Source organism: Rhea pennata, chromosome 14 (genome assembly GCF_028389875.1).
Source record: "Rhea pennata isolate bPtePen1 chromosome 14, bPtePen1.pri, whole genome shotgun sequence".
Classification (NCBI taxonomy): domain Eukaryota; kingdom Metazoa; phylum Chordata; class Aves; order Rheiformes; family Rheidae; genus Rhea; species Rhea pennata.
The window spans coordinates 8,474,858-8,501,793 of NC_084676.1; the positions used below are offsets into that span (position 1 = coordinate 8,474,858).

At 37.8% G+C, this 26,936-nt stretch overlaps 1 protein-coding gene across 1 annotated transcript; it reads right to left on the reverse strand.

Moving 5' to 3' along the window:
* GABRA6 (gamma-aminobutyric acid type A receptor subunit alpha6) lies at positions 1 to 24,685 on the reverse strand. The gene is made up of 11 exons (XM_062587089.1): positions 24,627 to 24,685; positions 24,140 to 24,258; positions 23,875 to 23,942; positions 22,583 to 22,803; positions 22,398 to 22,480; positions 21,673 to 21,816; positions 21,093 to 21,245; positions 20,859 to 21,011; positions 16,140 to 16,399; positions 4,254 to 4,517; positions 1 to 51 (listed from the first exon to the last, which is right to left on the reverse strand). The coding sequence occupies exons 1-11, from the start codon at positions 24,662 to 24,664 to the stop codon at positions 1 to 3; spliced, it is 1,554 nt and encodes a 517-aa protein (XP_062443073.1). The 5' UTR covers positions 24,665 to 24,685.
* Positions 24,686 to 26,936: the final 2,251 nt, after the last annotated feature.

The following is a 26,936-nucleotide window of genomic DNA, read 5'->3' on the forward strand; positions in this document are numbered from 1 at the left end:
TCAGTTGGACTGATGATCATTTCGAAGATGCATTGCTGTTGGTTCAAAAAACTGGAAGAAAAATTTAGAGAAGTTTAAGTTACAGATTGTCAACAATGTAGTTAATCATCAAACCCACCTCACTTGTTACTGCTTTTTTTAGGTGTCTGTGCAGGCTTAAAACAGAACTGCATTACAAGAGAATCTCCTCAGTCTGAAGCTATATTCATTGCCTGGATGATCAAAGCTCAGTTTTAAGCATATATTCCAATGACTGTTTTCTCATGAACTTTATTTGCCTATAAGATTTGCAAGCTTTATGAATATGAACATACTGATGCTAAATGCTCAGCAGGTTTAGTACATTAGTGCCTTTTACCTTTTTTCACACCTCAAGGACAAAAACTGATGTCTCTGCTAATAATATTTTCCTACAGATTATCTTTAAAATCTTTAAATCACAACCTCTTTTAGTTTGATTCACTCCATGTAGACACTAGTCCATGTTTTTAAACATATGAACTGTAGTATGTTCTGGACAAAAATTGGTACAGGTTACTGTAGAAAGGAGATGCATCAGAATACGCCTGAAGAGCATGTGCACTATGAATGAGATGGCAAAGTACCTGTATTTTTCTCAGTAAAAGGGTATTTACATTTTAAGTGAAGTAAATTTAAAACTTGTTACAATAGATCAAGCATGCAATTCACTTATCAAAATCATTGTCATGAATTAGTATTCAGCTCAAGGACTTGGCAAGGTTTAAAAAAATGCAGGAATAAGACACTAAAACACGAAGTAACTTTTTCTTATTTGTCAAATAAAGTTCTTGAAAGGAGAACAAGCTTATTTGGCTAATCTATACAAATATGTATTGTTTATTAATGTGTAGAGCTTTTTGTGGCTGGTGAACATTGTGCTCTATGGAAGAATATGCATCACAAACATGCCTGGCAAGATTACATCTTCCATGTACAAATCATGGGGATCTTGTATTCTCATAATTTCAGTCTAAATTAATTAGTAATGGACCTTTATGTTGTAACAGTAAGTCCTTTTAAAATAATTTTAATGCTTTGATTTTTTTTCATATAATAAATGGTATATCCATGTTGCTACTGTTAAACATCTGTCAGCATTTCAGTTAAAACCTTTTGAGAAAGAGAGGCTTGTAGTATGAGTATCAGCATTTTCTGTGGTCTAAGACCGGACATCTGTTATTTCAACTGGAGAATATTTTATATAAATATTTTCAAATTATCTTTTCTTCTATGTCTTCCCTCAATTAAATGAGGCCTTAACAACATGCTGTCTAGTAAAATGCAGGCAAAGAATTACAATAGCTTTATTTCTATAGTTTTGCCAACATAGCTGCTGTCCTGCAGCACTGTTGTTACTCAAAATGCAAAACAGTCTTTCAGTTGAAACATCTTTCAAGTATCAAGGTGTGTGGCAGACTGCCACTGAATAGAAATGCTTTCCCAGCCATCTTATGGGAGAGCTGAGCCATTTATTTAAAGATAGAGGCCAGAAAAGAACTTTCTTTTCCATGTACAAAAAGCATTTAGTTGGATCGCTTAGCTTCAATTTGCAAATTCTTTCCATCTTTTCTGAAGAATGCGATTTCGCTGAAAAATGTAGCGAAAGGAAGTTACTTAAAAGAAATCAGGAAGAAAAGCAAATCAGGAAGTTCAATAGTTGAGTTGAACTTGGTTCAGCACATACAGAAGTAAAAATAGAGTTCAGTGAAAGCACCTCTTGCTATTTGCACAGCCTGCCTGGTTTAAAAATACTCAATGTGTAAAGGTATACATTTCAGAAGAAACACCTTTGATATACAAACATCCAAATCCTAGAATTTGTAATTCTTGTAGTTTACATGTACAATATGAGAAAAGGTGGTAAACCTGAAGCCTTCTGATCAGGAAATGACTAAGGAGAGGGGAGAATGTACTTGGAAAGTACTTTTAACCATAATATATTCCAAAGTGTGTCTCAAATATATCAGATGCTACACAAGACTATTTCATTCCTGTAACACAGGGCCTATTACTTGAGCTGTAAGAAAAGTGCTTAGTAATGCAAAGAAATACTACCAAATAGTTTAGAGGACAGCTCCTCATGTCATGCAACTGTGTCATATTTTGGGCCTGAGCCTCTGAGTTGACCATGCCTTAAGCATGCCATGCTTTGCTTGTCTAACTTATGTATCTTCTCCCCTTGAATGGAAAGGGTGGCATATACATATTTTTAAAGCAAAAACAATTCTGATAATAATTGAATTAGATTCAATAATCTAATTCAATGTGAATTAGAAACCCACCAACGTAAATCACAATCATTACCATTTACAACTGAGTAAACAAACAGGAAAATGGAAAATGTAATTTATGAAGAAGAGCTTGAGCCACACTTTACATAATTGTTTACGTTCATCATTTAAAGTACCTCAGCTGCCAATACTGTTCTGCTCTCTAAATCTTGCTACTGGATTTCTGTCATTCTGTAAGGCTACTACAGAAGATTTGAGCTTTTGTGCAGGTTTGTGAGCTTGCAGAAGTGAATGTATGGCCTAGTTTTTAGAAGTATTTCAAAAGCCTAGTTCAGTTCTAATATGACTATTAATATACACAATTCAGTACAAATATTTGATAGCTACCAAGGGAAAATGGTAGCCATCTATAAATATTTCTGTATCTAAAATATTAATGGTTGAATGAAATCACTGGAGTTATGGTAAGCTATATAAGCTGAGGAATGGCCCCAAAACAGAATGCTACCAGAAACTGTAATAATTACACGTGAGCTTTTTTTTTGATATTTCTCTTGATTGTGACAAGTAATGTGCGCACACAGTCAATATTTTAGAGGGATCAGTTCTCTGGCACAAATGATAAATTTAGCATTGGACAGATTTTGAGTGGCCAGGAGTTAGCAGCTGTGACCTCTTGAGAGAGACATCTGCAGGAACATTTATAAGAGTTAGTGCCTCCTATCCTCCTGCCCTCCTGACTTCATAAGCTGCCTGGCAGCACATTCCCTCTTTAAGAGAGAGCATTTTCTAGATCTTACTAGTAGCAGAGATCAGCAAAATTAGCAGCTAGTAACCTTTGCTTCAACCAGAGGCACGATGCCACCAATCAGCTGATCAGCATTGTCTTGCTGCTTCAAACTGCAACATCTCCTGGCTCTCTGTGAGATTACCTTTTGCTTGCTTTACCTCTAATCTAGGAAATGAGGGTATAATCTGTGCACCACTCATACCAGATTGCAAGCCTCTGTTTTTGTTGATATATGGACTTTCTGCATTCAGTGCTGTCTAAATACCATCATTATCTCCCTAGCTGTCCTAAAAAAAATGTAAGTGTATCAATTATACTGACAGCAAAGTATAGTGAGTTTCAAAAACTCTATGGTAAAAAGGCAAATGAATATATTTTGTACCAATGAAATGGGACACCATTAGCTGTATTTATGTGAAGGAAAAATTAGGAAATTAAAGCATTAAAGACTTAGCTTATTTTCAAGCAGTCATTAAACTAATCACTGACTGATTATTCCAGGCATGCTCAATTTGTAGGGCATCTCTCTTCTGGACCTCATGAAAATTTAAAGACAGGATATCTCACTGCCTGATTCAAACAAATTTATGCTAAGAATTCAGCAGCTCTATCTGCATAAAGTAGTTCAGTTATACTGAAGGAACAGAAAAAGTCAGTTTTACAATTCTTTGATACAATTGAGTCCCAGTTTTTAGACATTGTATCTTAAGTGTGTACTGCAAGTGCAGATAATGCTTTGCACTACTGATAAATGTTCATAATGTATATCCAACATTTTTCTAGATAGTTATCTTATTTCTTCATCAAGGAAATCTTAGGAGATATTAAGGCTCTTATTGCCTTCATTGCATTGATTCAACAAATGCTCTATCATTCCTTACTACAAATAGGAAAATTAAGAAATGGATTATGCAATATTTATATTTGCTGAGAATGGTGTCACACCCTGCCTTACACACTTGTCTGTGTCCCACTCAGTACTATATAAAGTGTTTACATTCCTCAACTTCAACTAGCTTTTTGGCATTGTGCTTAGAGTGCCATTATTTCTGGCAGTCACAGTTAATTTTTACAGAAAGGTAACATCAATTACTTTCCTCACAGAGAACCGATTAACTGGAGTTGCAAGATTAAATAAACAACTAAATGAATATTGGCCCTCTGAACATATTACATATTATAACTGAGTACTCTAAAATTCTACTACTCACTTCCATAGTGTCTTTTGAAAGGTAAACCACCCAGTATACCAGGTTGAATCCTGCAAATGCCACTGGAAAGAGGATCCTAGAATATTGGTCTATTTTACTTGTTCCTCCAACAGGTGGTGGTGGTGGCGGCAGAGCCGGTGGAGCAACAGACATTGGTTGGCACTGGGATGTAATATCTGATATTATGCTGGCTTCAGGAGATTGATCTGCCTGAGAGGCTACAGAGTTTACTCGCTTCTTCAGATTACAGTTGGAGTCAGAATGCTGTGGAGAGAAAAAAAGTGTTGATTTTTATGGCTACAAGGAGTTTCACCTCCAGGTTTTGCAGTATTAGGCTTCTTGCCATTTTTTTTTTCATTTTTGTGCTATAGAACAACCCAAAGAAATCACGGGTAATGCAAATATACAGAGGTGTATTTGTGGCCTATATTTATATTTGCTGTAAAAAGATAAAAGAATATGTGCTCTCCATAGTGTTAGCATGTTACTAATGAGAAACTACAAGAGGGGAAGAAAAAAAGAGACAATTTTAAAAGGAACAGAAAAAGAGGTAACAGTATGCCTAAATTGCAGTACATTGATATGATTGGAGCTTATGTAGATGTGAATCAGCTTTAAACCAAACAGCATGTTTTAGCTGGCTCCAGTGCATTCTTCACTGTATAAGCCCATTGATCAGCTTTGGCAAATACTTGCTGAATGGAGCCAAGTTGTCACAATGTTACTGGTCCCCAAACTAGCTGTCAATAAACTGAAAAACTGATGAAAGAAAGGAAATAAACTAACTTTACAGGTGCTGAAGACATTAATGCCAAGAATCTCATTGTTTTCTCTAGGCTGAAATTCAGTTTTCAAATACGTGATTTCTACAGTATTTTCATGCCTACAAAGACAAACTCTCCTAAATATAATGAGACTATTTTTAGCATAATTTATGGTATAATCAAACCTCATGATTCCCATACTTTGTGCAATATTCACGGCCAGCTCTAGTTACTTTTCAGAGTTGTACAAAATCTCTTAAAATTTAGTTAGACCCCAGGACATTTATATTTACCTCCTTAATTGTTAAGTCAACATCTATATTCATTACCTGCCTGTTTTATTTGGGCTTTTTTTTTTTTTTTTTTTTTAACTTTGACAAGAGAAGTGAAAATTTCATAGTTGCAGAAATGGCTTCGGAATAGGATCTACCATGCCTACTATAATGTATATTATTTAGCCTGTTCCACATTAGTATCAAATGAGAGGAAATTTTCACAACTTTGCTAGCAGTTCCTGCTACTATTGCCACCACCCCGAGATCGCCATGAGGAATAAAGATCCATAGCAGCAGGTGCAAGGACATGCCTGATGGCTGAGAAGATGAGATGGTAAAGAATGCCTTCTCTTTGATTTGAAATTCTCAAGTTTTATGCTAATGGGGAGCAGTATCTTAGATTCTGACAAGCAACACTTTAGTTAGGCTTGAGCCTAAGGATAGGTGAGAGAGTGACGACTGCAAAACTTATTTCCAGATCACCGATAAAAAATGTTGTGCAGTCAAATTGCAAAATATTGATAGTTATTTCTGGGTTTGAATAAGCAGCACTTTTAGTCTGCCAAACCAGATGATTGAATGCATGAAGCTGATAAGGGAAGTCTTAGGCCATATAAATACTGTCACAATACAACAGTGTATACATATCAATTGTAAAACAGAATAAGATGCATTTAAATGGTTTTAGGGTAGTAAAATTCTGTTAGTCATATACATAATTTCCAAAGTCATTTTTAGGTATCATTTACTTAAGCGTAGACCCCCCCCCCTTTCCAATACTATCATGACTTATTGTGTAGCATTTCTATGTATGGATACAGATTTTTGTCAGTTGCATATAGAAGCATGATGGACTGCATCTTTAGGAGAAAAAGGAATGAGCATGTTTTGAAATACATTGCCCATCCTTGTAATTGGGCCATAAATTGTATATAAACTAGCCTAATCTACCTTCTCGGAATCTCAGGTATGATTTAAAAAAAGAGTTATAACAAGAATTATCCTCTCAGTGTTCAGTATTACTGCCAAAGTATGAGAGCAAGTTACATTGCTACAACACAATGCCAGTTTCTGTTTGAGGATAAATGTACTGGCATCCAACTGAACTTGAGGAGAGATGGATTCCTTGCAGAATTTATTCTAAGTAGAAGGCAGAGAGAGCAACAGTATCTTATTTGCACTAAAATAGTATTCTTTCTGTACGTATGTCTTTATTTATTGCCCTTTTTACTCCACTTCCTACTAACACTTCCTACTTGCCTTATTGCTCTTCCTTTTGCTTTGCTATCTACACATTAAATGATGAGCATCATGGTATGAATGGATATTAAGAGACATTCATATTCTGGGGATGTTCCTATCTGGAACACAGATGTTTGATTTTGTATTTTCCAGTTACATAGCAAGCAGCAGAGATTTAAATGGAGGATCATCTATAGATGTGTCACAGGAACAGAAGGTTATCCATGTCTACTTGCACTAATCATAATAATCTCACTCTATAAACAGACTGACAGCGCTAGAGCCATTGCTTTCATTCAAATTGTTTGTATGTTCTGGTTTGAACTGAATTGTGGGAGTCGCAAGATAGCTTGTCTTTTGCTTTACAGCAGGATGGCTTGACCTTTTGTTGTGAATGAATGGTTCTTAGAAAGACAGTTGTTAAAGTATATCTTAGTCCTTATCTGGCAATATTCCAATTTAAGCAGGGTCAGATTTGCTCTGCGTTGCACAAGCATGAATCAGGAGTTATTGTTCTGAGATGATGATTAAAAATAGTAGACAGAACAGACATAGCACAGGGTCTGTGGATGATCTGTATTGGGCATATTCTGGAATGCAAAGGTAATAAAATCTATGATAATCTGTACCTTGGAAAAGGGTAATACTGGTCATTACCTAAAATGTTTATTAAATCTTATATATATATACTACCATAGAGGGAGGATTATCTTGATGTCATTCCAGAAAATCCTTTAAGATTTGGAGATGGGAAGTTTTCTGGAGTCAGTATATATCCTCAGAACTTGGGGAGGGCACTGACTCTCAGCCAAGAACAATTTTATGGTCCTACTTTTGGACCATTTGGAGACTGCTCATTATCTAAAATATCTTATTCTGATATTCAGAAAGGAGGAGTGCATTTTACTGTTTCAGTAATGCCACAGTTTCTCGTCATCTTGCTGAAGATATGGTTTAGAGCTGATGATTCAAATTCTTTCCATTATTTTTGACACCCTTGTTCAGATGCTGAGGATATGGTTCAGAGTTGATTTAAATCATTAAGTCCTTGAACAATTCTTTACACTGTCTTTGACACCCCTGTGTGCTAATCCAGTAAATCAGGGTCTAGATGATTTTCCTGTCTGCCACTATCCAGGCTACAGAATCAAAAATCTAAATTTACCTCAGACTTGTAATGAAGATGTTTCTCAGTTTGGTAGCTGACAATAGACTAGTCCTGATGCCCCAGAACAACAACTCATACTTATTAGAATTCACTGCTAAATCAGGAGGAGGAGGAGGTGGGAGAAAACCATATAGTTTCTACAACATCTGAGTTTTGAACAGCAGCTACAGTCATTTGTTTACTATGTTTAGATTTAGCATTTCCTTTTGACAAAGACTTCTGCCAACAGTAACATGATGAAACTTCACCAAAGTAGAGAGAAAATAGGAATGAATGGCCTATTCTTGTTCCTGTTTTGCAGTTCACACAGCCAGTTACTCAAATAGTAAAGGCTGTTGTACAAATAGCTACAGCAACAACAAAAAGCCTGAAGTGGCATGGGACACTGTCATAATGACATAATGTATTTTTTAAGTTACTGAATTCTGATTTGAAAGAGCACTCTTGCACTCATATGGAAAGTTATTCATATCAGACAATTTAACTTGTCACTACGTATGACTGCCCAGTGGCACAGAACAGATCATGGCTTAATTTGAAATATAATAAAATTGGACTAGACAGGTATTGGTATAAAGGCTAGAAAGTGCAGTCTGGATTCTATTAAGCTTTTGCAGCTCAGCTATCTGATCTCCTAGAAAGCTCACAAAACAGTCTCACCTATAAAGGTGCTGATCTTTCACAACTCTCATCAACATCACTAGAATTTGTACATGCTCAGAATTACTTAGAAAGCTCTCAGCAAATCGCTCCTCCCCCAGTTTTAACTAATATAGCGTATATAACCTTGGAGTAAATGGAATTCTTTCTCTGCTTTTTCTGTTTTAAATGGATGCTAACTGTGATTTGTAAATATCCTTCACTCTTATGTTTATTTTCCTCAAGATAGTTCTAAAACATATATATTTAAAATTCTCTACAGATATCTGTTCATTTGTAAATATATATTCTTGCTATTAGTTCATCTTTTGGCGTAGCAGTAACATGAGTAGCTTATGTATGCATTCAGATACCAGCTAATTTTAAACAAATGAATACATGTCCTTATTTCTCTCTTTTTAATCACTTAAGATCATGTCCCTTTTCTGAGTGCAATGCAGTAAAAAAGGACTGGTGGGAATAAACTGTAAAAGTTTAGACAAAAATGTATTATTTCTCCTTTTTTTTTCAATTTATTGCATTATGAGTATAGAATTTTGATATCACATAAAATCAGGACTAAAATTCACCATGCACACTTTTTCCCTGTGTATTTCATTAGTAGATACAATTTGAGTAATTTGAACCATTCATATTATATACAGGAAATCAGGCGCTGGTGACTTAGCTCTTGAAGAGAGAGTAAAGCATCATTTAGCTACCTAAATCCTTCTTGGACTTGCCCCTATGTTCAACAGTTTGATGTGTTAAAAAAACCTTGCTTAGCTACAGAATAATCTATATGCATCAGCCCGCAGCAGGAAAGTTCACCACATACACAAGATCTCCTTTTGGGCATGCACTAATGAACCTCACTCTTGACAGTCTAATGGAGATATGCATCCATTGCACTCCAGAGACTTGTTGTAACTCCAAATTTAGATATTCATTTGTGTATCTCATCTGCAGGGCCAGATTCAAGAAATGTGCACTACAAACATCTATGAAGTGTTCTGCATAAATAAGAGCTGAAAGTAGTTTAGAAGTTATTCACAGCCTCTAACTTTACATGTCTATTTAGGCGTTCTAAATTTTCTTCTCTAGGCATGTTATGAGGAATTATCCTCAACAATTTTTTCTTGTCCCTTTACCCTGGTGAAAGGGTTAAATCACTTCAAACATGGGAAAGCCATATTCAAAATCTTTACCTTTGGATACTGAAATTCACCTCTTAAAATATAACTTAATATCAGGTTGAAGGTAGTAGGGGATAAGCTGTTTCTTCACTACTTCAAAGCTCTTTTATTTTGTATTAAAAAAAATTAAGAGCCATTAGAGGAAGAAAATGCGTCATTCCCACTCTAATGTTCAAAGTCAAGTTCTTCTCTGAAATTTATCAGTGTTAGTAATCCCAGATGCTTAATGGGACTCTGACTTGGGAGCAGAGTAAAAGGAATCAAAATTCAGTGCCTACCTTTACTTTTCTCTGCAGCACATAGCAACTACTTCTTGCATGTCTATAAGTGACTGAATTACACAAATGGTACTATAGGTAGAGGTGTTTTCCCTCCTCTTTTTATAATTTACTTTATTTATTTTCTTATTGCTAGAAAAAAAGGTATGGAATTAGACTTTAAAATTCAGCAAAAATGTGTAAGGCCAAAGAATAAATTCTTTATCTTGCATTTTTGTATTTTGGTGTAGATTTCAACTGCTTCTTGACCCCTCCTTACTGCACTGCTCTGGCTTTGTCAATCAGACAAATATTTAACTCAAATAGAACCAAACAATCAGCATTCCTTACTGGAATGAGAAAGTCAATACAATTGAAAGTTGTTGGTTCTTCTTAACAGTGTGCTTGATAATCTGCAGTTGTGGAGGAGTAGGAAGATCTCCCTAATTTGATTGCAAGTGCCATGCTCTCAATCAAGGCTTTAATGCATAAAGCTGTTTCTAGGATGATCTCACAAAGGTTCATTGATAATCGGAACAGAACTGCTCTCTTCTTAGCTATGCTAGGATACTCATTAAACATACTCAATATATTCTGACGTAATTATAGGAAACCAAATCCTCTATGCTGAGGTGACATATGGCTGCTCTGCGGTTGGGAAGGGTTGCTAAAGAGAATGAGAATCCTCTTCTGCCTGAGCCATGCTATTTTGACATAGAGGTACAGGGTTATTTGTAAGAAGAGGGAAATTCTTCCAGCAGTATTTGTGTTGTGCACTGTTTTTTGTTAAAGTATCAGCTCTTTAGGACATAACTGTAATCAAACTACCACACTGTAACAATCTTTTTTTTTCTCTACAGGTACTCTCTCATACAGAAAGGATGTCTTTTGACCCACACTGTGCACTCAGAGACCACGGAGTGACCATCTCGTACAGCACTATTTCAAATGGTGCACTCCAGACAATGTCACCAATCCCCTTTCTCCTGCAGTTTCCAGAACTGGAGGACTCCGAATAAAGAAAGTCACAATGATGAAACACTGTGACTGATATAGATAATATACATTTTAAAATGGATTTAAAAGCTAAATGCTAGAATGCTTTAAGTGTGTGTGTACACATACATACATACATGTGCATGCACACATACACATATATGTACATAAAAAATGTTTGTTTTTGACATACTACAACAAGCTTGGTCACCATATAAATAAAAACAGGCTTCTCTCAAGGTCCAGATGAGTGCTCAGCTTGTTGCTGTCATATTTTGGAGTGGAACACCCATAGTTTTGTATTTCACACAGGGATTGCCTGCAGCTGACAGACAGAGCAAGCCAAATTCTGCTTGCAGTTAACTGAGGTAAATAGAGTGGCTTTCCTGAAACCAAAACAGCCAAGCTGGGCTGTCATCAGTTAACTGAGCACATAGTCAGCCCATTTAAACCAGTGTAGTCCAGTGGCTTCATCACAGTTACTCCAACTTTTGTTACTATAACAGAGCAGAATTTGGTCTTGTGCCATTTTTTAGAGTGGACAGACTTTTTGGAGCATATAAAAACTAGTGAGAGAAAAAAGGTTTATTCATTGGAATAAAGCAAGACTTTGAATAAAATTAACCAGACTGATGGGTGAGAGAGTTTTGATAGTGTTTTGATTTTTTTTCCAGATAAAATTATTAATTTGGCATTTTAAAAAATGAATACATTCTGTAAATACTTCTATAATGATCAGTTCAGGTCCTCATTCAAGTAAAAAGAGCTTCTAACCAACTATTTTACAGCTCCCTTAAATTTTCATTTCTAGAAAAACCTGTCTTCCTGGGCTTATTTTACACAAAGGAGAACGGGTCTCTTGCCTTACAGAAAGTACTGGTTTCAACAGGATAAGGATATTCCCACCATAATGTCCTTTAGCCACCCTTCAAGGTGTATCACATAATATAGTATTGAAAACGTAATCCACTTTGTAGCTCCTACCATTGTTACTGTTCACTGGTAGTTGTACAGCCATGAAAAATTCCTAGTAAGTACGTCTCACTTTTATTTTTACAAGTGGACTCCCCAAAACTAATGAAACTTATACATTCTTCAGAATTTTTTTCCATCTAAAAATACTATTTGATATAAATGCATAAGACAATAAATATTTTTGATACGCTGTTCACTATTCTTCATCCTGTATCTGCCCCTTCATATAGCTAAAATTTTGACAACTTTTGTACACGCAAAAATCATAAAACAAAAATCCTAACATTAGATGACTTTCTGCTCTGTGTAATGGAAAAAAAAAAAAAAAAGTAAGCACGGCCTAAGGCATGAGAGAAGGTGAAGATTTTAGTTAAATTTTAAAAAATCAAATAAAGCAGACAATTTTTTTATGTATAAGAAATGGCTTCTAACAGATTTTTTTTTTTCTAATGAATTGGAACAAGCATTTTGGGAAGAAGAGTAGGGGAGGAAAAAGGGAACTTTTTTTAAAAAAATGGACAGGTAAGATAAATTATAAAAGAGGTAAAGGGATAAGAATTGGGCTTTGCAGGACCAGAGAGAGACAATCTGGAAAGAAATATAATGAAGGAATTTAAAACTGGACAAACAGAAGAAGTTGGGAAGGGTAGAGGCAAGGGGCACTGAAGAACCTCTAAAACAGCTCCTAAACATTCATAGGAAAGAAACTCAGTATGATGCCATATGCATTATTAAGAGCAGGAATACAACTACAGAAACCTACAGCTCAATAGAGGATGATAGTTCTGAAGAAACAGTTATTCATGCAGTCAGCCTACTAGCTACATTGATAGTACTCACTTAGCTTGTTCAAGTCTGTTTAAGGTGAAATTACATCACTGACTGAAGTATATCCTTATATGTCACGTTATAACAGAATCCTCAAACACCCTAAGTTCTTTCTTCCTTGTCTTCACCACAAAAAAGGGAAAAGATTCTTAAAAATGGTAATCCTGTAATTACTCCTTTATCCCAAATGCCTTCCTGCAATGGCAATAGACCTTTTAAATCTAACAGTCAAGCAGCATGGCTTGTCCAGAAGCCACTTGGACTACATCTTCTTTCCTTCAATTGTAAGTACCCTTCATTTTTATTGTCAATTGATTTTTCTTTTTGTATTACTGTAAAGAGGAGGGTTTTCCTCCTCTTTACAGAAAGAATTGGTCCTGTGAAAAGCAAGTGGCAGACTCATGGGGCTCGGAAGCGGCTGCTTTGGCAATACAAGCTCAAAGCAAGACTAGGATGCTACAGTATTTTGTAAATACTATGGGCTGCTTTAGAGATTGGATTTACCTTAGGACCTCGATTTTATTGGTTTTTCTACTTTTCTATATCTAGATGTTCCTAGCTAGCTGCAAGTAACTTTTTTGAGGAAATTGTTGCAGTGTGCTTCCTACATGTTTTTAAGGTCTGGCTTGATTTTACTTTGAAAAAAACTAACAAGAAAAGATTTTAAAAATAAGGTTATGTCTCATGCTCAGCTCTGTGGTTTGTTGTGGCTAGAGCCATTGAGAATGAAATGGGACAGACTAAGGCCTTTGAATTCTTGATTTTGTTTGCTTTATTAATTTGTTCAGAGGCAAATTTTTAGTCTGTTCTTAGCTTGGTCTGCAAAGATATAGAGAACACGTAAATCTCACCCATAAGTAGCTAGGGCAGTCACAGTCATTAAATTCATGTTCTAGTGCCTCTGGGTATCTGTAGAGGGGTATTTATTTTTCTGTAACAACTGTCTTCGTGGGGGTGCGAGTAGTAGTTATGGCCTTTGTAGCATATGCTATGAATACACCAGCAGGTGTTGAATAGTCCAGACTCTATTTTCGTATCACTTAGCAGGGACCTAAATGGAACAAGTACATTTTCTCTCCCCCACCTCACCCCAGACATTGAAACCACACTATGATGAAGTGAAATTCAAAAAAGGGAGTGTGTATAGGAAAGATACAGGCTATTGCTCCTCTCCATACTGTAGCATCAAAGGCTGCTATGGCATTGCATCTCTGTAAGAGAACGGACTGAGGCTTAAAATGATGGCTTGCTATATTTCTGAGCATTAAAAAAAGGCAGTGAAAACAATGATGTCCTTTACTCTGGTACGTGGCTGAACAACTATAGCTTGAGTTTAATATTCTCTGAACTAAAAGTTTGATTGGAAAATTAAAGAATTGTTCTGCAGGTATCGAGGGAACACTGCAAAACAACTCATGACGTCTGAGACACTGAATGTTAGTATGGGATCTACCAGTCTCGCATTCAGCAGAACTCCTCAGGGTCTTTTTGAGATATTGCCATTGCTATCTCTACTGTACGAATCAATGATCTCAAACAAATAAAGTAAAATCTGTCTATGAGAGAATTTGGGACTGCTGTTATACTTTTGCTTTTGTGTCCTCTAAGTTGTAATTCTTGCACTGTGCTTTATATGGTACAGTTCAGTGCCTCTACCTTTTATAACTTGTATGAAATTTTATTTTTGCTTCTTTCTGAGAATTGGGGTTTTCAAGGAATAATGTGTAATTGTTCTTTTCTACGCTTTCTGCATTGTATGAATTAAAGATTTTTTTCAATAGTTTCATCTACAGTTTCCTTAATATTCTATACATTGAAAGGGTTTTTAAGCACAGTACATGATAAAGAATATTACTGACAAATGAAAAATAAAAATAATATTCAGTTCTGTTTCAAAGACGATGATGATGCTCCTATTATCAATGTTTTTTCAAGCTATATAAAGCTTGAGTGGCTTATTTACCTATTTTGCTGATAACTTGTCCTCAAAAAAAATCGACGATGAATATAAAAATGAAGTTTTAGTACATTTTAACATATGCACTATTTTTCTTATTTTGCATCATTTTATTACAATATTCTACTCATAGAATCCATAGTACTTCTCCATCACATGTCAAGATATTGTGGAGTAAGGGAAGTATTCTTAATATTTCCTAAATATTAACAAATACACGCTCTCTTTTTTTCTCATTGTCTTTTATATGGCTTAAATATAATCATAAAACTTTAATACACTAGTAAAAATAAATGTTGATATGAATGATGCAAGTATTGCTAAGTCAACTTTTTTTGCTTTCTCTTTAAAATCAGTGCAAGATCTGCAAACATTTGTTTTCAAGCTCCTCTCAGATTTTGCTGGACTTTCTTTTGTGTCTTTATTACAACTGTGGTTAAAAAAAAATGTTCTCAGGGCTCTCAGTTCAAATGTACAAATAATTTCCTCCTTAAGGTTTTATATATTTAGTGAAAATAGCATGCATTTCTTTGTTGTTATGTCTTCTGGCAGTGTTATGCAACTTTTTTAAACGTTAAAACAAATTGTATGCAAAATACCGTGCTTGCAAACCATGCTGTAATCGAAGAAAATTTGTTGATTAGCTCCATTGAGGTCCAGTAGCAAGATGCAGCGGAGCTTTGGTTTCAGTATTAAATGTAGCTTATCAACCACTAACAGTTGGAATGTGCCTAAATGTTATAATTTTAGCCGTTATTTATAAACAAATGTGGAAGAATGACCATACTGCGGATAAGGTGTTGCCCTGATACTCAGTTGTGCTTGGCTGATCTCCCAGTTCAACTTCAGACTCAAAAGTTTTGCAAAAAGTCACTCAGATTGGGGAATGTGGTGGTAGTAAAACTGATCCTGAAAACAGGGGGTCTGTACTGATAAATATATTAATTGTGAGACAATTAATTACTTAGCTGAAGATATAAGGACTAGTATTTGCAAATAATTCTGACAGACTTTCTTCTGATACTAGAAAGCTTTTCTATCACATGTAGTAAACTCTAATCTCTAAATTCATGTTTTTCCCCAAGCTTCCTCCATCTCAGATTTTTATGAAAATAACAGATGCCAAGTTTATGTAAAAGCTAATTCCTCCTTTTCTAGATGACCCACTTATGGCATGCACCAGTATATGACAGTGAGCCCATAATCTGGCCAATGCATACATTCATTCTATTGCACAGTGTCTAATAATTCTGCAGATTTACTCATATGAGAACCGCAAGGCTGCCTGACCACAATACCTATGGCTTTGCTCAAGGGAGTGCTATGGGTAACAATCTAATGGTATTTATTAAATATCTAACAAAATAAAAATCTCTCTAGCAAATCATATCTCAAATTTAAATAAGCAGTATGAAAATATGAAGTCTTTTCATTTTCTGAAATTTAGAACAACTTTTTGGACTGATAAATAGACATGATCTGGTTACATAATCTGTTTCAGCTTAAGATCACTTTAATATTGTTTTTTATTCACTACTTCAGCTGCCTCTTCCTATATGATGCTTATTATCAGAAAAGCAAGCAATTACCGAGACAATCTCGTCCTCTGCCGGTACAGTTGCTGCTGATAGTGCTGCTGCCAGTGCTGCTGCCCTGGCTGCCTTCCTCATTGCTCTCTGAGTCTGAAGATTGGTAAAGTAGTTGACAGCTGCAAACTCGATAAGTGCAGAGAAGACAAAGGCAAAGCACACAGCTATGAACCAATCCATGGCAGTAGCATAGGACACCTTGGGCAAAGAGTGGCGTGCACTGATGCTTAAAGTGGTCATCGTTAGAACTGTAGTGATCCCTTGAAAGTAAGAGAAAGAAAATGGATGCATTAGGATTCTGCTTCAACCTTGCTATTCTTAAATACATCTACCTATGTATAGTAAACATCCTCTTTAACAGTCATCCCACCTATCAGGTAATTAAGAAGACATCTAGGTATTTGAACATACTGAATCTCTTAATTCTTGTACTCTGGTTTGCGTATCCACAAGCTCTGAATAAACATCCTTAATACCTCAAGCAGACTGCAAGTTAAGGTAGCTACCTGCTACAGCGCTGCTTCTTAGAATTTTGAGAAAACATGGGCATAATAAAATTTGGGCTCAGACTCTGAAAGACACCTACTTTATCTATGAGTTAGCAAGTGCAATGTTCAACAGAAATCTAGATTAATGTATGCTAATTTCCTAACAGTGTTACTCTTTTTGCCCTGATGTTATAGAAGACAGACCATGGTTTACATAACATTTATTAAATCCAGTAATATTTTGCATTAAAACCAGCGGTAGGCAATTGTACAAATATTTCTAGTAGTAACAGATTTTGGTCCTCTCTGCAGTTGACTTTAATCATGGAATACGATCCGTAAGACTCACTAATAGTACATAAATTTGAAAGTTCCCACAGTCATAGATTTCCAAGGATGGAAAGGTTGCTTCTCTAGAGCTCCTTATGTATTCTCATACAACAAATCTGATCACATAGCTCACATGTCTGTCATGAAGAATTTAGTTATTTTATTTTGGAGTGTATATCAGTAGTAGTATGTGGGAAATGTACTTACATCCCACTGCTGCCTGATACAAGGAAAAAAAATGCAAGAGCAAACTCATCCAATAATAGGTAAGTCTCCATGACTCATGTTCACTTAAAATTATGCTTAACTAGGACCTGAAAAGTGCAGGTATTTAAAGACAGTAAGCTGGAGAATGCCCTCTTCTGCTCTTTTCTTCAGTTGGGAAAGGGTGAGAAAATAAAAGATGGTATAATGTCATGTTCTGATAATGAATCAATATGCTTTGAGTGATGCTGAGTAGAAAGGATGCAGTGTCATTGCATACTGATGTAACATCTTACTGCAGCATCAAGACAGGGTGACTTGATTATTTTCAGGGTTTTTTTCTGCAACTCTCACGTGATGTAGCTTGCCAGCTGTCTGAGGTTAACTAAGCCCCAATGTCATTACTTAACATGTTTTAATGAAATACAAATAGGAGATACTATAAAATAAGCAGGATCTCTACTTCCACAGAATTTGCCATACACATTTTATAACAGCAGTACAAATATATTGAGATATATTTCAATTTCAGATATCTAGAATGAACTTTTCAATATGATGTGTGACTAGATTAGAATCTGTGTGCTACTTAATAACTAAAAAAGATATTTCATATCTGAATAAAAACTTACTGCAGTAGGAATTTAAACTTAGGAGTAGGACTCCTATCATGATATAGATAAGACAGATAGATAGGACTCATTAATCTGGAGTGAATATTGATCAACTGCTCTGGATTACGGAAAACTACTTTACCAAACAGAATGCCAAATTACAGTTGGTAAGCTTTGTGGTGATTGTTTAGCCTCGTCTCTTCTTGGTAGGTTCTGAAAGGTCTGTTAATATAGACTGAAGTATTTGCATTATGTATTTTTTCTTAAAAAAGAAAAAACAGAAAAACTTTCTGCATCTTAGACTTTATTATAAACACATAGTTCAATGAAAAAATATTAATTTAAAATTCCCAAGGTGACCTGACAGGAAGGTAAAAGCTGACCATGTTCCTCTGCAAAACAATAGAGATTTTTGCCAAGAATAAGAGATCAGATAAAGGTATATAAAAATCTGAAAAAATAGCCATTGTTATGTGGGTTCACAGCATCTGACACATAACAAATAATACCTAAAAATTAAGCCTCAGAGAACTGTATTTCTTATTCTAAGTTGGTTCTGATAATGCCACGTTTAATAAAGTGTGTGTGTATGTATATATAAACATACACATATATACAGAAGCTTTCCAAAACACAACATAAAGAGTGCAAAAGTGTATTTTCAGGTATTTCTATCATCTTCCACATTTCACTTACAGGTCTGTGAAGAGCTGATCCTTATGACCATTAATCTATCTTTGCAAAACTTCAGAGTATTTATAGTGATACCACCTGTGAAAGATGAACTGGCATCCGTTCTGCAGGGAAATAAAGTTGCTACATGACTTTGGTGTGAGAAATTGGTTTGGCACACTATTGTCATTCTTCTAACAGTGATTTCTCCTCTCTCAAACTTCTAGTGAAGGAAGTTAGATGCAAAATTGAAAAAACTTTGTAATATAAGTATTTGCAATACGACGCAGAAAGGACACTTCTCTGTTTTAAACCTTTCTTTTCTTATTGGGGCCAGAAACTTTTTTTTTTTTTTTTTTTTTTTTTTTTTGTCAAAGAATTGGTCTTTTTCTTTTCTTTTTTTTCCCCCCCTCAGGTGAAGGTACCTGGAGCCCATGGGGTTCTGAATTAGAACTATAAAGTCAGACTGTGCCTGAGAGAAATAAGGATGGGATAAGGATTTAAATATTCTTTTAAAATGCCAGCATGACTAATTTTCTGCAATACTAAAGAAGGTGTCTATTTTACTATTTTCCTTAAAATATGTTCTGTTGATAATTCCATATTTATTCTTCAGTATGACTTCTAGGGGTTCTTATTCCCAGATTCAGGGTCTTTAGTAGTTATTACAGAACCATCTAAAGACTTACTTGCATATTACTTCAAACGCAGAACTGACTTTCACTGACCACTAGGTAGCAAATGTTTTATTCAATGAGTAGTGGATGTAGCTGTACCTTAGAGAGGTGCAATATAAAGCTGAAACGGGTAACACTGTATTTAGAGTACAAACTTTCTGTATATATGTCATGCTTCAACAGCAGTAAACATCCTTGGAAATATATTATCTTTTTTTTAAATAATTTTTAAGAACTTAAAAAAAAAAAGGAATCGCAATTGCTGAGAAATGTTGGGTTTGTAAGTGTTTAATGATGATCCACTACACCCAACTGCCAGTTGGGATTTCAAGAACAGAAGCGTGCTGACAGTCCTTCAGAAGCAACTAAGGAAGTTGTGTTCACTTAGCATTCCTAAAAGTGGGATCAGAAGTTTGGAACAACACAGTCTTATAATGCTTTTATGAATATTATTGCATGTGGATATGAAACGCCACTTGACTGCAATAATTTTTGACAAACTTCTGTCGGCTGCTAACTACAATTATAAATTTATTTTGAATTATATAACTTGCATCATTTATGGAGAGGGAATCACAGAATCACTGAATGATTGAGTTTGGAAGGGACCTCTGGAGATCACCTAGTCCAATCCCTCTGCTTAAGCAACGTCACCTAGAGCACGTTGCCCAGGACTGTGTCCAGAGGGCTTTTGAGTATCTCCAAGAAAGCAGTCTTCACAACCTCTCCGGACAATCTGTACCACTACTCAGTCACCCTCAGGGAACATATAGCTGTCTATTTGCTACTGAAGACAAGTCTCACAATAAGAATGTATTGTATAGGAATACTGTGTTAAGAGAAAATAGAAAGATGGGGCTGAAATTTTTAGACAGTTTTAGATGAGCTTTGTTATTTCACTTAGTGTTGTCATGATTGTTTTTCTAGAAATAAAATTCAGTCAATGAAAGTTTACCCCTTAACACTGAGTGCAGCTTCAGAATTTGTCAACATTGAAGTGGGGGGGAAATTAATAATAGCAGAACACACACTAAAAATTAGGGGAAAAAACCTCTCAACTTCATAGCTTGTGCTGAGCATTAATTCAAATGACTGGAAAGAAAAAAGGAACCCAAATATGTAATATGGAGCCACCTTTAATATTACAACTCTAAGTAGGGACATGTTCATCTCCTCCAAACTTTTCCAGCCAAAGTCCTTGCTATTTGTTTAGACACCTTTTATAGACCATGGTAAGAAAGAGGACTCGAGAATGAATGAAAGTTAGATGAGGAACCTACAGTCAGCAGTGAGGAATCCCATCCTACATGTTGTTGTTGCCTTTTTTCTTTCTTTCTTTCTTTTTTTTTTTTTTTTTTTTTTTTTTTTTAAGGCATTAAATCAGATTATTGGTTTCACAGAGAGTAAACCAGTAGGGAAATTCCTGTTTAAAAAATGGAGAGGTTGGCATTCTCTCTGAAATTGCCTTTTCCTGTGTATGAAAAAAAATACTGAAGGTACACAGTGGGAAGGAAAACATCACAAACAAGGCTGGCTAAACAAATACTCTGAGCAAATAATTTTGACCCTGAGACTGAATACTACTTGGTTTAATTTTAGTATTTACTTTTGGTCACTGAAACCTACTAGCTTTCCAATTTAAAGCTAATCCTCAGTAGATTACAGAAACTGTTCAACACAATAGATTCAGTACAGTGAATGAAGTGAATGAAAGAAGAACAAAGACATGAATACCAGCCACGGTTCTTGCTGGAACAGATTCTTTGTTGATCCAGAACACAATCTGAGATAGGACTACAGTCATGATGCATGGAATGTATGTCTGAATGAGATAGTAGCCTATTTTCCTTTGGAGATGGAAATAGAGCAGCTGAAGTGAATATTCACCTAAAACAAAGAAGCAATGAAAGTGATGAATGAATGGTATGTGTGAAGCAGTGACGTTGCAAAGACCTTAATGCAGCATACCAAAAACTGTTCTGGCTGGAACAGATTCCTTGTTAATCCAGAAAGACACCTGAGAAAGAATGACTGTCATAATGCAAGGAGTATATATCTGTATCATGAAGTAGCCCATCTTCCTTTGCAAGTGGAAATAAACTGTCATGATTACGTATTCACCTGTTAGGAGACAACTATGTCAGCATTACTCTGGTAAAATACGAGTAAACATCATAGGCTTAAATCTTGGTGTATCTTAAAATATAGTTTGCTATGTTCTGAGGCAAGCACTAATAGGTTTTCTACTGTATAATAAAAATAAGCTGATAACTGGTAAAGTGACCCTTTGAAACAGAAGAAAAGAACGAATGCATTATTTCTACTGGGGGCAGCAGGGGAGGGGATTTTTAAGAGTTATATGAAAAGCTGTACGCTTAAAAGAAAGGTATTGAAAAATATCTTTTGCAAGATTACAATTAGATTCTTCACATTTTAGTTTTAAAACTAGCAAAATAAAATAAACCGGTTCCATATGGAAAATAATTGTCATGTATCTTTTAAGATGCATTTTTATAATATCAGTAGTTCCCACTTGGCTACATCTTACCTGTGTTAGACTTAATTGTTTCACTAGACACAGTTTGTCCTATGAGGTCATACTGGAGGAGACTGGAAGACTCCTGTGGTACTTCTACTGAATAGAGGGGTCCTTTCTTCCACGTATAAATTATTTCACTTTTTGGATAGGCATCTGAGTTATGGAGGGGAAAATACTATTACTAATTATGTAATTCTTTAGCAATGGACAAAGAGTTGCACAATCCTTTCTGTTGTTCAAATAACCATAGAAAAATGGATCCTGCTCCAGTAAGCTTCTAGCCTCATTAATGACAAAATGCAAAAAAATCAATAGTGAGGTAATTTTGGGAGTGGGAACTGTTAGGCAGTAGCTTTTGCTTCTTAATTTTTTATAAAACACATACATTCATTACAACAAATCGACTACATATTTTTAGTTTGCTAAACCAAGAGTAACGTAGTAACTGTACCACAGCTTGTAAGACTTGTTAAAAGACCCAAGTTGATCAGTAGATCTGTAAGAATAACAAACCACAAAATACCCTGTTAACAGTCACCCTAAAGTGAATGAATCCATATGCCTATGTGAGGTTTGAGTCTCAGAAAAGCAAGTAAGATTTTAATACAAAAATAAAATAGAAGATTTCAGCTATGCCATTAAGTAGTGTCCTGGCATCTCGCTTCTGATCTTCTAACATACGTGCGTATGAAATATATTTACTAAATAAAGTTCAAAAATGTAGAAAAACTTACAGCTTCCAAACTTCAAAGGACAAGCGTGCCCATCCATTGGGAAGTTCACCAACCGCATAGGACAATCAGCATTAATGGTAAGTCTAGAATACATTAAAGTAGGTGGCATTGAAAAATAAATGGTACTCAGGAAGACTGCTGAATACAGGAAAAACAAATGTCAGCCAAAAGTAGAAGGCTCTTACCTCATTGTGTAAAGAATAGTTCCATTCTGCATAATTCTGAAAAGTTTGTTAGGAGTAGTCATATTATGAGCAATTGACTTTTTTCCATTTCTAAAAAACGTGTCTGGTGTCCAGATTTTACTGACCATTAAATTGTTCAACCTCAAAATTTCAGTTGGCCCACCAAATTTCAACCTCTCATCAGTCCATGTCTGACGAAAGAAAACATCCATTGTGTACTCCTATGGAAAATAAATAGGTACGTGAGTTATGTGTGAGGGCCAGCAGTCCTAAGCTGTTATGTATACAGTAACTCCCTGAGAGAACCTGTACATTAATGGCATTTAATTTACTACTTAGACACTTAATCCTATTATCATTAAGCAGTTACTAAAAAAAATCCAGTCTATAAGAAAAATATCCTATTTTGTTGTTATTTTAATTAATAGTTGCAAATTAACCAATGAGCCGTTAATTTTATATGTATAAGGAAGAAACTCATTGTCCTCCCACAGAAAATAACTTAATTCAAATGACTGAGATCTAAGGAAATACAAATGTCTAATTTAGTTTCCTTTCAGCATGCTAAACCAAACTATTAATGTTCAGTTGCCAGGAAAAAAAGCCATGCATTCCAAAGGACTAGCGTCAAAATACCCACTTCACTAAGATGATGGGTGCACATCAATATTAGCCTAAGTTAATTTTCTTAGTAGGGTTTTTGGTAATATTGTCCTGAACATCCAGAAAGCAGTGCTCTATAGAGGGGTCAGAAGGGAAACGCAGTTCAACGTGGGCAGCAGCAGCGATGTCCGCAGGCATGAGCTCGTGTATCAACTGGTGGGGCTGTGCCTTCTCTTAGGCTTTCTGGGGAAGGGAGAGAGACTGACAAACTTTCGGGTGCCTCTTGTGGCACCCACCTCCTTGCCTGCAGACTGGAACACATGGGCCCAGGCGAGCACGCACGGGAGCAGGGGCACGAGTAAGAGACCCAAGGCCGCAGTAAAGCCACCTTGGCCCTGCCTTTATTGGGGTTAGAGGGGCTTCTTCAACGTCCTGTCTGTGCAGCCTTCAAGGCGGTTACAGAGGCTGCTTTCGTGTGCCGCCCTGGGCCGGGGGCACCTGCCGCGCTGCCCCCGGCTGACTCCGCGGGGGAAATAGCTGTATGCAGCTCCCGGCCAAACCGCTCCGCTGGGCCCGCGGGATTGTCAGGGAGATTAAGCCTCATAATCTGCTCTAATGACGGTCAACTCAGATGCCACCGTAATGAATCCCGGGAAAGAAGCGGGGCGCGGCGGGGCGCGGGCCCTTACCATCTCCACGTCGGACACGGGCCCGAAGCTGGTCACGTAGATGTCCGTCTTGACCTCCGTGACGGCGCCTGCGGGACAGGGGCACGCGCTGGGAGCGGCGCCCGGGGCGCCTCGGGCCGCCCCGCCGCGGCAGCGCCCCGCGGAACTTTCCTCCCGGCCGGTGGCGGCAGCCTTCCTGCCCGCGCCCGCCCGGCCCCGCGCCGCGCCGCGCCGCCGCGCTGCCGCCGGCCCGGGGCTTCGCGGCGCGCCGCGAGGCTCGCTCTACCTCCAAAGCCCGGCCGCAGCCTGTTGTCGTAGCCGTCCAGCAGCTTGTCGAGGATCCGAGTGATGTTTTCCGAGTAGAGGTCCCCGCCGTCGCCCTGTTCCCCCAGCGCCTTGCCGACACTGCGGGGAGAGGCGAGTCCCGCCTCAGCCCCCGGCGCCCCGCGCCCGCCGCAGCCCCCCGCGCCCGCCGCAGCCCCCCGCGCGCCCGGTTCCTGCTCCAGCCCTTCGAGCCCAGCTGCCGCCTCAGCGCCGCTCCCCCCCCCCCCCGCCCAGCTGCCGCCTCAGCCCCCCGCGCCCGCCTCAGCCCCCCGCGCCCCGCTCCCATTTCAGCTCCCCCCGCCCAGCTCCCGCCTCAGCCCCTCTCGCCTCAGCCCCCTGCGCCCCGCGCCCGCCTCAGCCCCCTGCGCCCCGCGCCCGCCTCGCCTCAGCCCTTCGCGCCCCGCGCCCGCCCCAGCGCCGTCGCCTCTCCCCCGGCGCCCCTCGCTCACCTCAGGGCGACGCACAGCCAGGCGGCGAGCAGCGCCATGCCGCAGGCGGGTGGCGAGGGCGCTCCGGCGGCCTGAGCCTGCTCAGCCCGCGCGAGTCGCGGCGCTCATGCTCCCCGCGGCGGGCGGCCCGGGCAGGGCGCCGCTCGCCCCGGCGCCCGTCCCCTCGGGGCCCGGCGGGGCGGCTGCGGCGGGGCTGGGGCAGGGGCTGTGCGCGCCCCTCGGTGCCGCCGCCGCCGCCCGGCTCCTCTGCCGGCTCCGGTGGGGAATTAGGGGCTGGAGGGACGCGCGCGGCCGGAGAGCAGTGACAATAATCGAATAAGGCATTAGGGGAGATTAAAAGGAAGAAATCCACTGCTAGTTTTGGCATGGAATTAGCAGGGACCCGTTAGGAAATCTGGAAAAGCGCTGGCATCTTGCTGATAGAGATTATGTTAGATATGGCCTCAGCTTTTATTATGTTTATGGTTCACAGAGAGATTATTATGCGGCTTCTGCATCATTAGAACTTCGAAAATAAAAGTACAGTTTTCAAATTTGCTGGGTTTTTTGACCTTTCTCAACAGATTTCCTCATGATCAGGCCTTTAGAGCTGTAGAGAGTGCGTGAATATCTCATATTCAGTATCCTAACATCTAAACATTCAACTTTCAAAGCTGGTTCACAGTTTGAGGTAGAAAGGGGTCTCTCTCTCTCTCTCTCTTTTTTTTTTTTTTTTTTCGTTAATACTAAGCTGTTTCGGAGGTTACATACACAGATTTTGCTCAGACTTTAAACCAGGGCATTATCAGGCCTTCTGCTAGAATTGGAGCTGCTTACTTTTAAACCACTGGAATTGTATATCATTACTAATTTTTTCCTTATAAGTACTGATTGGGTCATTACTATCTCATCCTTCAGTAACTGTGTTAATATAGTCAGCCCTATGGGAAAATAAGATCAGGCTGCTTCAGCGCTTTCTGTGACCTTATTACTTCTTATAAAACCAATGAATGATGTAGCACATACATCATTTAGCTACCCTGTAAACAAAGCAATTGGGTCAGTTTTCTTTCCTCATGGTAATACAGACAAGAGGTTGCTAGACCAAAGCAAAATAATTATTTTCATAAAATTTTGTTGGATAAAGCACATTTCTAAGCAAATTTAGTTAATTATCAAGAGATGGAAAGCAAGAGTTTGCATGACACTAGGTGAATCTTGTATTTATTTGCCGGTAACACATGAGGTTTTCTTGTCTAAATACAGTCTAGCTCTGGAGTTGGATGAGTCAAAGCTTTTCCCCTCAAGCTTTGGCTTCTGGAAGAGCAAATGTCATGCCACAAAACCAGGAGAACATGAGAATGGGATTAGAAATACGGGATATCCTCTGTCATTGAGCCTCCTCCCCGCCTGCCAAGGGCTATGGTGTTGTGTAATGTGCATAGGCGGCTGGTTGGGCTTTGGCTCTGCCTTTGAACCGCTGTGAACCCTCGTTCCTGAGAGGCTTTGGTGTGCTCTACGAACACACCAAACACGATCTGTGTAAAGTCTTAATGATCTGCGTGAATGTCTTAATATTGCTCAGCTCAGAACTAACATTGCTATTCAGAACCAACTACATGCATGAGTTTGTTCACTAATACACTACCTCTATGAAAAAATCAAGGTTTGTATGAACTATTAGGTATTTGCCAACATAAAAGGGAAATCAGTAAATCAGAACTGCCTTTTTAGGGGGTTTTATTCTTCTGTCTGCGTGTCCAGATTCAAAGCCCAGCAGTCTGAAACCTTACCTCATTTCTCTAATCTTACTGACTTGTTTGAGGCTATTATCATCATTCTTCTCAGAATATTAAAACTGCATTTAGCATTTAAACATCACTAATACCCATTTTTAGCAAATATGCTTCCATTAGTATTAAATATGTAAACATTTTTTTAAAAGTCTTATTTTTTTCTGGATCTATTGCAGCACTTTATTCACTGCTAAGAGGTACTGTGACTCACCTTAGATCTTGTCTTGGAATTAATCCCTCTCCCTTTGAAAAAAGGGAAAAATAGCCTTGTCAAAATATTTGCATGGGCTCTCTAATTTCATTCACAAAACGATTAAAAGCAGCTAAACTTTTTAAAACAAAATGCGTAATTTGTACATACCGGCATCCACAGGGTAAGTTGCATATATCCAATTTGTCATCTTTATGGTAGTAAAAACAACAGTATAAAGTAAAATGAAATCATGCAAATGTGAGGCACGTTACTTCCTTTTGTTGATCTGATTATCCAGCAGCTTTTTTAATACTCATTCTATATGGGCATTAAAAGCTCAAG

Coding starts and splice junctions, on each gene's coding strand:
- GABRA6 (XM_062587089.1), bottom strand. CDS start 24,664: ATGGCGCTGCTCGCCGCCTGGCTGTGCGTCGCCCTGAG. Junction 23,943..24,139: donor GCTGCGGCCGGGCTTTGGAG/GTAGAGCGAGCC, acceptor CCTGTCCCGCAG/GCGCCGTCACGGAGGTCAAG. Junction 4,518..16,139: donor CAGAGGACGAGATTGTCTCG/GTAATTGCTTGC, acceptor TTCTCTCCACAG/CATTCTGACTCCAACTGTAA.